This window comes from Seriola lalandi, unplaced genomic scaffold (genome assembly GCF_002814215.2).
Source record: "Seriola lalandi dorsalis isolate HSWRI2012SDOR001 ecotype SW California unplaced genomic scaffold, Sedor1 jcf7180002052274, whole genome shotgun sequence".
Taxonomy (NCBI): domain Eukaryota; kingdom Metazoa; phylum Chordata; class Actinopteri; order Carangiformes; family Carangidae; genus Seriola; species Seriola lalandi.
In genome coordinates this window covers 960,352-973,363 of record NW_019522827.1, presented here as the reverse complement: position 1 = coordinate 973,363, position 13,012 = coordinate 960,352, and the positions used below count along the sequence as shown (strand labels likewise).

The window sequence follows — 13,012 nt, the reverse complement described above, 5'->3', positions numbered from 1 at the left end:
GTATCAAAAAGAGGAAGTGCTACCTTCTTTTTTGCCACATCCTCTTATTTGTTATCTGTGCTTGTCTTCCCTTTCGACCCTGTGACATGCTATTTTCTTTTAAAGCAATTGTTTGAAATTGAGTGCAGTCAGACCTTTTGCGCTGATAGAATTCACAGGAGCTTTCATTCAGATTGAGTGCTGCCCTCCACTTCTTATATCACCGTTCTGACAGTTTGTGGAGCTGACATCTGTTCAGGAACTCAGTGCAGCTGAAGTCACCCAATTCCGTCGAGACGCTCAGAGTGGTGAAGGTAAGCTTGTTCAAAAAGACTTTTGTTTATGACCTTGTTTGAAAGTTACTGTCAACCTCAGGAAAAGGAAGCCACACACACATAAAACACACAGAGAAAGAAAAGTTGCTCATCGAGGCTTTTCTCCTCTCCAGATCCAGGAAACAACAGTTTGACACGCTCCAGGTCACGTCTTGTCAGAATGTGTTACTTTATGTGTTTGCTATAATTTGTCTAAGATCATGATTCAAAATGTTTCAGATGATTCAGAGGGAGAGCTGCAGCCCTGAAAATCTGTGGGGATCTACTGTACTGCACCTCATCTGTTAAGTGCTGAAGGTGACACTGAAAAAAAAAAGAGAAAAGGAAGTGAAGAAACTACACTTCTTCCTTTTTCACTATTATAGGCTTTTCGCCAGATCTGTTGCTAAAAACACAGGCAAGCACACAGGCCGTGTGCTTGCCTGTGTTTTTAGAAACTTCTAACACCCGCAGTCATAATAAAACCATTTTGAGAAGCAGAAATTTGGAGGTACAAGAATTTCTGTCAGTGCAATCAGTTCTTTTGCTGCTGGTCGCAAGAAACTCCCTGCAGTAGTCAGAAGTTAAGCAACATGGTCAAGGACACTTACTAAGCCCCTGTTGAGACAGACTTTCTGCCAAACATGTTGTTGGAAAAAGTGTTTCTTATTTCAGCTGTGGTTTATATTTAAGCACTTCCACTCAATGTGTTAAAGCACAATTGACTCATCTGCAGGTTTTGTTGACCTGCAGTGAATATCTCCTCTCGAGGAGGAACGATGGAGGCTGATATCTTTGAGTATCACAAAGAGGAGGACACTGTGAACGTTGAGTCTTTCCAGGGTATGTATGCATCTGGTAAGCTGATAAATATCCTGCTTTAGAGTGGGATAGACTAAATATTAGAAACACCTCTCAGTTTAATGCAATACAATTCAACAGTACTACAAACTGCAGCCCCCAAAATGAGCTCTGCTATTCGGTTTTCATCTTGTATAAAGGAAAGGAAACTAATGGCTGAGAGGAAAAATACATCCAAAATGCATGTAGGGCATGCAGTGTAAATGTAAAGTACCTGTATTGTAATTAAGGAGCTACATCTTGCATTCACAACATTAATAAAATATAAATGGCCTTGTAAAATATATAAGTAAAATGTATGATGAATGCTAACTGACCAGTGCAGGTTGTGTGTGTTCACACAGGGGAGAAGAGAAAGCTCATTCAGCCAACGTCTTTGAAAGACCCCAAACTTGAAAAGCTAAAGCAGGTAAGAGATGAATTCCTGATAGAGCTTTGTTTGAATCTCTGTCTTCCATTCAACATTTACTGTAACATCAAAGCCCATCCTTGACAACCACAGATCCAAGAATCCCTGAATGTCTTTAGTGGGCTGGAGATAAATGCTACACAGGAATTACATTACAGAGCCTGCATGTATGTGTGCCGTGAAGATCATGAATAATATCTGATGCAGGGAGAGAGGTGGAAGGATCAATGAAACTTTAATGAACATAATTATCAGAGGTGATGGGAGACAGATTAGAGAGGAGCGAGGACCCAGCAGAGTCTTCTGGATCAGACTTTAAAACACAATTTGATTGGAAAAGATAGACGCTCAAGTGCTTTGTGCAACTGGCAATGAATGAATAAATAATCCTGGCATATATTGTTTGTAGACTTTGGAAGGAAAAGAAAAGAAATATTTATTTTTTATTTTTGGAGAGCACAGTGTGTTTGTCATCATTTTCCATCCACTTCAAGAGCATATTATCTCTGAAAATTGATTAAGAGAATTTACAAAATTAGGTTTCATGCTGTTTCTCATCTGCTACACTGGGAACCGAAAAATGTATAAAAGGAGATGAAAGTGTTTGATGCATCTCACTGTGTGATGAATCGTGTCTTGTTAGGTATTGATTGACTGGATCAATAGGACTTTAAATCCGGAGCACATAGTGGTTCAGAGTCTGGAGGAGGATCTGTATGATGGACTGGTGTTTCATCATCTGCTGTGTGAGTTAATACACATTTGTATGATTACACTGTCGCCCCCATTTATATTTCATTTAACATTAACATACTTCCACTTAATCATAATTTAAATTAGACGATGAAAACTAACAAATGGTTCCCTTTCAAGTTCTCCTAAAAGTTGTCAGCTCTGCTATCCAGAACACTGCTCTTGCCAGTATAACTCCAGCCTTTACACATAATAATTTCCTGATTTCTCCAGCCAGGTTGGCCAGTGTGAACTTGCCCGTGGAGGAGATATCACTGACCAGCGTTGCTCAGATCCGCAAACTGGAAGTGATTTTGGCGGAGTTGGACCAGAGACTGGGACTGCGGGACAGCAGCCAGACCAAATGGAACATCAAACGTGAGTCATGCAGCTGACCGGCCGTCACCAGCACAGCAACAAGTGGACAAATGTTCTGTCCTGGCAACGACTTCAAATTACAACAGGATTTGGTGCTAGCTCAAGGGTGCCATGTTAGCTTATACCAACTGTGAGGGATTTTGGAGGAGATAAAATTTGCTGATATTACTGGGTTCTGTTTTAATTATCTGTCAGTGGATTATTTACAAGTGCTCAATTATGGAAGCAAAGAAGGGCCATAATAATCGGCATTGTTATAAGCAACTGAACACTTGACTGTGAAACTCAAGAGTTCAGCGTTTAGTCAAAACGCTGAAGAATTTCTCTCTTATGGATCATGTGACTTAAAAAAACACAACCTGAATATATCCAGGATTGATTGATTATTCTTGGAAACCTGGATTTTCAAGTTTGAATTTCTTATCTTGAATTTTGGTGAATTTCACCAGTCTGAGCAACATGAATACACTTTATTGATTTTTAAGACTATTTATTTATTTTGAACTTGCACCACTTGAAATGAAAAAAAGGGGAATTCAAATTGTAGCATTTCAAATGAAGTGGTATTTAGATGTCAACATATTGATCTGGTGACCCTCTACTGCAACTTACTTTAAGTTTATTCCACTTGGAGACATAAGACATAAGGTCAGATGGACAGTCATTACACACAATCTTGCTTTCCTTTTCCATCTCCTCACTAAAGTAAAGAGTCAGTTTTTCTTTAACATAAAGAACTTACAGCTTTCAGCTGTTGAAGCTTCTTTTTACCAGAGTCAGTACAAACACAGCAGGTGTGGTTGACTGGTCATTGTGACTTTGTTAAAAATCACAGTGTTCCGGGGTAGGGACTGAATTCAGTGCTAATCTTCATCAGCATTTTCATTATTATGAAAAGAGACAACTGTGACATACCGTCGCATGTATTGAAGACACACAGCAAGTTTACATCATGTCTGTTTTCTTCAAGCTACAAAAAAGGAGAGTCTCTGGAGAGTTTTAACTCTCAAGTAATGCATGCTGGGAAGTCTGTTACTATTCTAGTTTTGTTTCTTGAAAAACTTCATTTAATGGGTCGATTTAACTCTAGGCAGTTCATTCATTCAAATCATCATTTCAAGTCAAAAGACTTAAAGTCAGAACAACTCAACCTGTTCTTTCCATTCTGCTGACACTGTGTAAATGTAGCTCTGCTTTCAAGGTCCACTGAGAAGGGAAAAACATCTGAAGAGATCAAAACCCCAGCAACACTTGTAGTGTAACAAACAACTTTATTGCGAGACCAACTGAAACACACTGGTGTCTCAAATGAAGTTGTTCTTTATTCTCCAAGTTTTGCCCTTTTCAGACTCTGCCACTAAAAATGAAACCTACAGTATAGAGAAGTACTTAAATAATACAATGTAAACATAAAATGGATAAAAGGTGAATAAGTGCCAGCCATAAATATGATAGAAAACAGGCTTTGATTTTGTGAAAATCTAAAGGTTTATAATTGATAACTTTTAAGGATTATAAGTTCCACAGCCAGGTGCTCATTGTTTTATAAGAATCAAATCCTTACAGCCTTACTTTGCTTCCATACTGAGTGGTGGACAGTTCTGTCCAATCACTGCAAGTTGATTTCTGTGGTGTTTTGGTCTCTGCCCTTCGTCTGTCAGTCATCCACAACAAAGACCTCCTGGCCACTATTCATCTGCTGGTTGCCATGGTGAAGTGTTTCCAGCCTGAAATGGATTTGCCACCGAATGTGAAGGTTGAAGTTGTGGCAGTGGAAGTGAGTTTTAGCTCGAGCCTTAGCACCTTTTCCTGCTCCAAATCTGTTTCAAACACACCTCAATTTTTGCTCAATTTTTGGTTGACTCCAATTTACATCCAGGTCAGCAGCAGGGGAATCAAATCAGATGTACAGACAGAGGTCCTAACAGAAGATACGTGAGTAAATTGCTTCCATGTGTGGTTCTGTAGATGTTTGGAAAAAACTCAGGGTTCACCTCATGTTTTTTTTTCTTCTTCAACAGAAACACAGGCTCAGACTCTCTCAGCAATACTGAAAGTGAGTAAGAGCGGTCCGAAGTTGAGCTAATGCGACATCTTGAATGTCATTCAATACAGCCTACGATGACTTAACACACTTTTCTGGCTGTCTGATCACCCAGGGGAAGATCCCATCGAGCAACTGCTGAAGCTTGAGGCTCACAAGGTCAACACGGTGAAGAAGGTATGACGGGGAGTGAAGGAGAAGTGCTGAGGTAGTTTAAGGTGTTAACTCTCTCACCTCCAGTGGCAGTGAGAGAACAAATTTTGTAGTGTTAAGACCAAGCCACAATCTCCGGGGCTTAAAAATGAAGCTGTACAGAAGAAATAAACATGTTTGCAGCCTGGTACAAAAAACAGTTTTGGTCTCTATAGCTAATGTCCTCCTTTGTGGCAACTGAACAGGGATGAATTTTTATATAACTCACCCATTTCAATTTAAGGCTTAAAGTACTTGAGGGTGTGGCACTCTGACAGGTATGGGAGCGTATGCTTGCCACAAACTGGCACTCACCAAAGTCTTGGCTCCCTGCACGGCCCACCTCTTTGCTCACTTTTGGATTAGCCGGGAGTTAGTCGAGCACTGCCAAGATGGCGATGGTGGAACAGCCCACTCTGAGCTTCAAAACCGCTCTTCAGAAACCTATGAGCGATGACATGGAGGCTACGTCCATCTTTATTTACAGTCAATGGTTAAGACAGGAAAAAAATAAGCATGATATAATTATCAACTTAACCTGTACCTGAAATACAAGGACAGTGAATGTAGATTTAGGATCAAATGTGCACAGAATTCTTTCTTTTTGGTATTTTATATTATTTGGAGCTGTGCTTTTAGGGAATAGATCAGTTTATTTAAAAAAAATGTTTTATCTCATAACTCACTTCACTTTTTAGTCTATAAAACATTAGACAATAGTGGAACCTGTCCAAAGCCCAGGGTGACATCTTTAAATTTCTTGTTTTGTCTGACCAGCAATTCAAAACTTTAGGATATTCAGAAAAATATTCAGAAAGGGACTTCATCCACCCCACAGCCCAAAACCTAAAGATATTAAATTTACACTGATAGAAAATAGGAGAGCAGAAAATATTTGTTCATTTAGCTTAGTCCACATTTACCTATAAATAGCATGACTCAGGGATAGTAATATCCTTCGCTTGCTAGTCTCACAGAGCCTAGAATCAATGCAGTCTCTTGTTGCTTGATAAGCGACTCAAACAAGCAGTTATTAAAATAATTGTCAGTTAATTTTCAGTTGTTTGACTAATCCGTTAATTGAATTGCTTCAGCACTAATTTCAGGGCAGTCATGTGGAGTGCAGAATCAAAAAGCTTCTATTCCATTAGGGGTCTGATATTATCATACCTCAACCTGTTGACCGTAACAAACAAAACACTTTGTCAGGTTTTGATGAAGAATGGAACATGTTTAATGCTTTAATATTTCTGCTAAATGAGGTCAGATTGTATTTCAAACTGCCCTACCTCCTAATTTTTTTCCATTTTCAGGCCATTTTACACTTTGTCAACCAGAATATGTCTACCATGGGTCTGCAGGTGGCTGATATGGACAAACAGGTAAACAAACAGCTGAAAACAGTTTTGGAGCACTTACAGGCTTTCCTGTGGAAAAAAACAGAATCATCACTGATTACCTCCTCTGAGATTATATCACCTCCTGTGTCTAGTTTGCTGATGGTGTGATTCTGCTGCTGCTGATTGGACAGTTGGAAGGCTTCTTCGTCCCACTCTGTGACTTCAACCTGACCCCTGTCAATCACTCTGAGATGGTACGGACTCAGTAGAGATTCACAACACATTAATAAGGGAAGTGCATCATCAGAGAGATGATGCGTTTACACTGGACAGAGGCACACACACATACACAACACTCAACTTTATTAGTAAATATCATCAACATCAGCCTGTAGATGCTCACAGGTGCTATGGGTTTCATTTGCAATATATTTATTTATTAAAAATCAATCAACTAAAGAAAAATGACCACTTTCAATAATAATTCACTTAATTTTATAACTGCGGTTTTGTGAAAGTATAGATTTGTGGCGCCTCCATTAATCTAATTCAAAAGTAAAAAGATCATAAAACATTTTTTTTCATTTCTAATTTCAGCTAATGTAATTTCCCACAAGAGCGCAGTGGATAATGAGCGACAGTACAGAAACCTGATCCAAAATCATGCCTATTACAATGCATCGTATGATAAAATTAATATTTTACAATTCCCATAATAAAAGTAGATGCATAATTACTACTGTGTCATGGCTCACTTAAATGATATCTTTTATCTCACTTTACTTGAAGCAATAGGATGAGTCCATGAAAAAGTTATGACTCTTTTATCCCAGATATGATGAGCTCATGACTTACTTATTGTATAAAGACACTGTGACACTCTATATTAGACTCTTTTTTTTATACCTTAAAAACTAAAAAGCCTCTGGTAATAAACATTATATTTCAGCTTGATTTATAATACATTATAGCGGATTCTTAACTGTTTTATTTATATATATATATATATATATATATATATATAAAATCTTTCTGAACAGTATGTATGAACAATAGAAATCTATCAACATACAGTGGCACATTGAATTTTAGTTTCTATTTTAAATTTAGTTTTAAATTCCTTTAAAGTTCTTTAAAGGACACGTTCAAAATTTTGGGTTAGGGTTCGTAGCAAGGGTCAGTAGCAAGTATAAATAACTATAGCGGCCACAAGACATCGTTATAGTGAGATATTACTAGGTTCACTGGAAACCTACTGTATATGAGTTGGTCTTGAAGAGAATTTACAACAGTGTTGTCTGTACAAATATGTGTACAGTGTTAAATTACTGCGATGAAAATATGATGTATTGACTTTGTGTTGTGTCTCTTTAACCTCTAGCTTCACAATGTGACCTTGGCCTTAGACTTCCTGAATGATACGGGCCTGCAAATGCCTGGGGTTAACCCACAAGGTGAGAAAGTTCACTGTTCACACCATACACACTCTGCCTCACTGACAAGTGATTTTACTCAAATTAAAATGTCAGGCACAGAGTGTGAAAACAACAAAAACAGAAGGTCTGCAAGTAAAATGATTGGAACAGAAAAACAGTGGAGCTTCAAAATGACACGGCAGCGTCGGACTAATTCAGATGATATCCTCCATCAAGAGCGTTTATCAGGATGACAGGGAAACGCCAGAATCTGTTTGTCTGGTGAGGAGGGGGCTCACTCTGGTAGTCTGAGTTAATCTCAACTGCTCGGTGGAGTGTGAGTCTGACAGTGTTTTGGAGGGAAAGATGAAATTGCTTGTGGAATATGAATGAGCGCGACTCTTGTCCCGATGAGTATCACTGCGAATGATTGGCTCGGCCCAGAGTCATCATCATTCATTTAGAGATGAGCAGCCAGGGGGACCGTCTTAAGGGGACTATGTCACTGTGGCACCCACGATAGACACAGAGATTTAACCTCACTGTTATGGCTATATCTGCTTTGCCTTTGTGTGTGTGTGTGTGTGTGTGTGTGTATGTGTGTCTGTGCGTGTTTGTCTGCAGAAAGATATCTTATCTGTATTCATGAGCACTGCTACTGTATAACAGCAAATCCCAGAAATATTCTGATTGTATCTCGGCACTGAAATTTAGTGTTTGTCAGTTCCAGCCTGCAACTATTAGTTATCAGATCTCAAACCGTAATTCTTTCAAAAATAATGTAGCAGGAAGAGCATTGCTTTATAACCAGATTTTCCAGTTTGCATTTTTGGAAATGAGATTAGCATAGCTTTTTTGTACACTGTCAATTACCACATTAAGTGAATCAAAAGTCTATTTCAGATACAAATCTAAATAAGTAAAACTAATTTTGGGACTTACAACATTTAAGTACCTCTTTATCATTATTTATGCTGTATGACACAAACAACTGATTTAAAAAATCCGTAAAAGACAACCAATATAACAAAGGAATTCAGGCCATGAGTCAATAAATTCACCTGACAAATGCCTATTACCATTATCAATTAATCTACCAAGTATTAATCAATTATTGGTTTTGTCTACAAAACATCAGAAAATCGTGAAAAAAATGACTATAATGTAAGACAAGGAAAAGCAACAACTTTTCACATTTGAGAATGAAAATGGCAGTTTTGCTTGAAAAACCTTCTTTTACATCACTGCATAAAACATATTTGTATTAAGAGGCTTACAGTTATTAGTGAGTGAAAGTGTTTCCTGTTCAAGTCCAGTCAAGTCAAGTTATAGTCAAGTTAGACAAAATTAAAGCAGTCATGTAGTCATATTAATAATTGAGGGGACTTAAACGCAGGTATAAAAAGATGCGTCTCAAAATGGGATTTATTAGAAAATACATGGAGACCTTAGATTGAGCAGTAAACTGTTACAGTCTGGGAGCAGTGACTGAGAAGGCTTAATCACCTTTATTTGACTGGAAACATGAAGCAAGGAGTAAACTTATCAGAACATCTGAGGAGTCTGGATTTACTGTGGGGACTGAGGAGATCAGAAATCTAAGAGCCCCATCCAACATCTATCATATGAATTGGAAAAGGCAGACCTTATCACCCAACATCACTAATGCTCTTGTGGCTGAATGGGAGCATATCCCTGCAGTCAGGTTGAAAAAGCTTAAATAGCAAAGGCCGTAGAAAGCTACTGTAACAGCATATGACTGCCTTTATGTTTAATAATAAGATGTTCAAAATCACAGATGGGTGTAATGTTTGGAGTCCACTTTTGGCCATGTAGAGTAAATCACTCCAAGAGGAGAAGAGTAAAACAAAGTGACTGTCTTTGGGAGTTACCCACTTGCCTAAGTGTGTGAATCAATCAATAGCAAATGGACCTACTTCACTTCCCTGCAGATACATTATTGACAAGATGCTGGGTAATCTCTCTCAGCTTCAATCTCCCTTTCACAATCACTAACACACTAACTCATCCCCACAATATTGCCTGCCAGCCATATACTGTAGCCTGTAACATGATAACTGTTAATGTAAGGACCAGCACAATTAATCTAAGCCAGGAGCAAGTAGCTAATTTAATTCATTTTTAGTATCTTTTTAATTACGGGCATAATTGCTGTGATGGAATGAGGAATCCCAGCACTCCAGGTCTAAAACGGGAGCGCACTGCATGCATTAATTAGGTTAGCCAGTCGTGGAGTCAATCTTTATGTCACATTCATTCAGTTAGTGCATCTCACAACTGAGAGCAATTTTGTTGGGATCTCATATCACCAAGGACATATTGATTAAATTTCCATCTCATGTTTTTTTTTTTTTTTAGTCCTCCTGATCTATGACCTGTAAGGACGGATTTGTAAGAATAGTTATTAGCTAATGTTGGTAAAAGCATCCTCTTATTCTCGCTGCCTCAGTGGCTTTGTGGATGCTGATGGTACATTGTAAATATGCACTAAATGTCTACTTTGGGGATTATGTGACAGATATCGTCTCTGAGGACGTCACTGCCACCTTGAAGGTCCTGTATGCCCTCTTCAAGAAGCACAAAGGGATATGACAGAGGACAGACAGTTGAAGAGGAGTTCAGCAACTGGAAATACAAACAAAGCTGAAGACAGGTGCTGTCATTGGCCAGCTTGTGGCTTCTTCTGTCTCTAAACTGTTGCATACACTGTACATTTAATTATTTAAAGGGTGAACTTGCCTTTTTTTGGATATTTTGTTGATGCTCTCAAGCTAATTTGAAAGAAGTAGCTTTAAAGGAGCTATTTGTAAGTTTTGCTCTTGCTACATAACCAGAGTTAGCATTAAAAGCTGTTACTTACCTGGCTAGAAGAAACATTGAAAGTTCAGCATCAAACTTCAGTCCTTTACTTGCCAACAGCTGTCTCCAGTGGTGGAAAGCAATCCCAAATGTTAACTCTTGTCTCTGTCATGTGTTTTCTTCTTCTCAAGTTAGAATGCTAACCGGCCAGGCCTTTCACTTCCCAATCTGCCCTGCAGACATAGCGCTGCTCAGAGGTAATATAAGAGGAGTATAATAACCTCTTGTCTTGTAAACACAACGATGGCTGAAGCTCATGTCAAGTGACAATAAAGACTCTTAAATAAACCTTATTAAATTTGGTCTAGTTAATAAATTAACTATTGTGGCAGGTTCAGTATGTCTCTGGCAAGCATGTTAGCGAGTAGCTCACCAACTAGCCCTGCAACTAGTCACAATGTCACCAAGTTGTCAGCACCACCTATTTTGTGAGGAGAGGCAGATACAAGGCGAGGCTACCAACCAGACAAAGTGGACAAAGAGCGCCAAGTGGGCAACTGCCCCAGGCGCCCAGGGGTCTCAAGAAAAACCCCAGTTTTGTTTTGTGTCAATAGGTTTTATATAATTTGCTAAATTGCCAAATTTTTGCGGAATTTTCACCATTTAAGCACAAAAATCAATTGAGCAAGGCTCTGCATTATTGGCTGTTCTTGTGGACCGGTGCATTTGTAGTGTTTAAGTATATGTATATATCCCCCTTTTTTTCTACGTTCACATTCAATCAAAATATATGTGGCATAGATGTTAGTTTAACCCAGTGTTATTTCCTGGTCATTTGCTGGGAAGTCTTTTTCTCTCATCCTGTTTCCTTTTCAGTCTGGCGCTGCTACAACACGGTGCTTTCCATTCTTACTGTAAAAATCCCCTGTCCTTCACTGCCAATTCACAATAAACAATGTGAATTTCTTCCTCTGTTTCTTCCGTGTGTCCCTGCTGACAGTGTGTGACCTCCCATGTTTCTAGTCAGTGAATGCAGTTGTCATTTTCAGGAAAATTGCGAGATCGTTTTTCCATCAAGTTGTTCACAACTCAATGTCACACAAATGTAGAAAGAGTGCAGCAGGCAGCCACGGAGGGAGGAACCGAGATTGAGAGACAGACAATAGCTGTGGTTCCATCAAAGCATATAGTGCAAATTATGTGTTGAATTCAAAAAGTCGACTAGAACTAGAAAATCCATTTAATTATCCTCTGTGTTGCAAGAAAGTGTAATTGAAAAGAAATGTATGCAAGCCATTGGTGGTTTGTTTGTGGAAATTTGTTATATTTAGCATTTGAGCAACTTCCTTAGTGTTGAATAATGATATCTGCCTACTACTGCCTCTCTGGTTTTAGTCTTGTGGATTTAGTTTGTGTTTTAGCAGACTGCAGAGCTTGCTTCTTTGTTTTTGGCAACACTAAACAGTGGCAACAACCACTTCAACACTCTCCAGTTTTCTTGCAGATGTTTGTTGACATTCATGACGCCAATTAACGCATTTCCACCAATGTGATGGGAAATATACCCTAATTCACACTTACTTTCCCCTGACATTTAAAAAGGTTTGCTATTGCAAGGCAGTCAGATGGAAACGTCCACTGTACAGTGACAAAGATTCTGTGGAGTTAAAGTTGTTATAATCAATATAGATATGACACTGTGAAAGTGGTCACTGGTCGTGATGAACCTACACAGATTTATCACACAAATCAGCAGCTCCCTTAAAGTTTCAGCTCATCGTTTAGCTGTCTGGCCACCAATTTACTGTTTTGGTTCACCACTCTCATAATATTGTTTTTACTCACAGCTAGGGCTGCACAATTAATAGAAATATAATTGAAATCGGAATATGACCAAGTGCAAGAATCAAATCGCAGGAGCTGAGATTTTTTTTTGATAAAGGATAAAATATGTCTCAAACCATATTGTGCATTGTCAGCATTGTGGTGCTACCGAGACGTCCCGGCCTATAAATCATAATCTCCAGACGCACCAAAACATGTAAACATGTTTGTTTGGTACAAAACGAACAAAAAACAAATTTTTCTTTTGTAAAAATGAAATGCAAAAACGACCATTCCAACTGAAAACGCAATATCTGCCCAAAATAATCGCAATGTGATTTATTTTGCATATCGTGCAGCCCTAGCCGCAGCAGGCGTCTGTTATCGGGTCTAAAACCATGCAACCTGTTCAGCTCCAAACAGCAGACAGGCAAAGTTAGTGACTAGCAGGTGAATATAGTGGAACAATTAACAACTAAAGAGCCATATATTTCTCTCAGGGATTGGTAGAGACCAAAAACAGAACTAAAGGAGAGTGGATATTGGACTTCACCAGAGGTTAGAAACACAACTCCAAATGGATGCTCGTGTTGCTCAGTAACTGCTGGATGTGTGAATAAGCAACAAGTTAAGCTTTAAAAGGTGATGATGTGTCCATGTTTTGTTCACAATTTGTTTCCGCTGCCGCAAAGTGGCCAAAAAGG

The 13,012-nt window shown here is 38.7% G+C and overlaps 1 protein-coding gene across 2 annotated transcripts; it reads left to right on the top strand.

Annotated features, from left to right (window-relative positions):
* The first annotated feature begins 46 nt into the window (after nt 1-46).
* parvg (parvin, gamma) lies at nt 47-11,450 on the top strand. Of its 2 annotated transcripts, none has more exons than XM_023400263.2 (13): nt 47-293; nt 1,047-1,136; nt 1,499-1,563; nt 2,207-2,309; nt 2,530-2,673; nt 4,335-4,450; nt 4,553-4,608; nt 4,695-4,729; nt 4,833-4,894; nt 6,223-6,291; nt 6,402-6,503; nt 7,631-7,703; nt 10,204-11,450. In XM_023400263.2, exons 2-13 carry the CDS (start codon nt 1,073-1,075, stop codon nt 10,275-10,277), a joined length of 963 nt encoding a protein of 320 aa, XP_023256031.1. In that variant the 5' UTR covers nt 47-293; nt 1,047-1,072; the 3' UTR covers nt 10,278-11,450. The 2 variants fall into 2 exon arrangements, with proteins under 2 accessions (XP_023256031.1, XP_023256030.1); XM_023400262.2 differs by having other exon boundaries at nt 48-293; nt 1,030-1,136.
* The last annotated feature ends 1,562 nt before the right edge of the window (nt 11,451-13,012 follow it).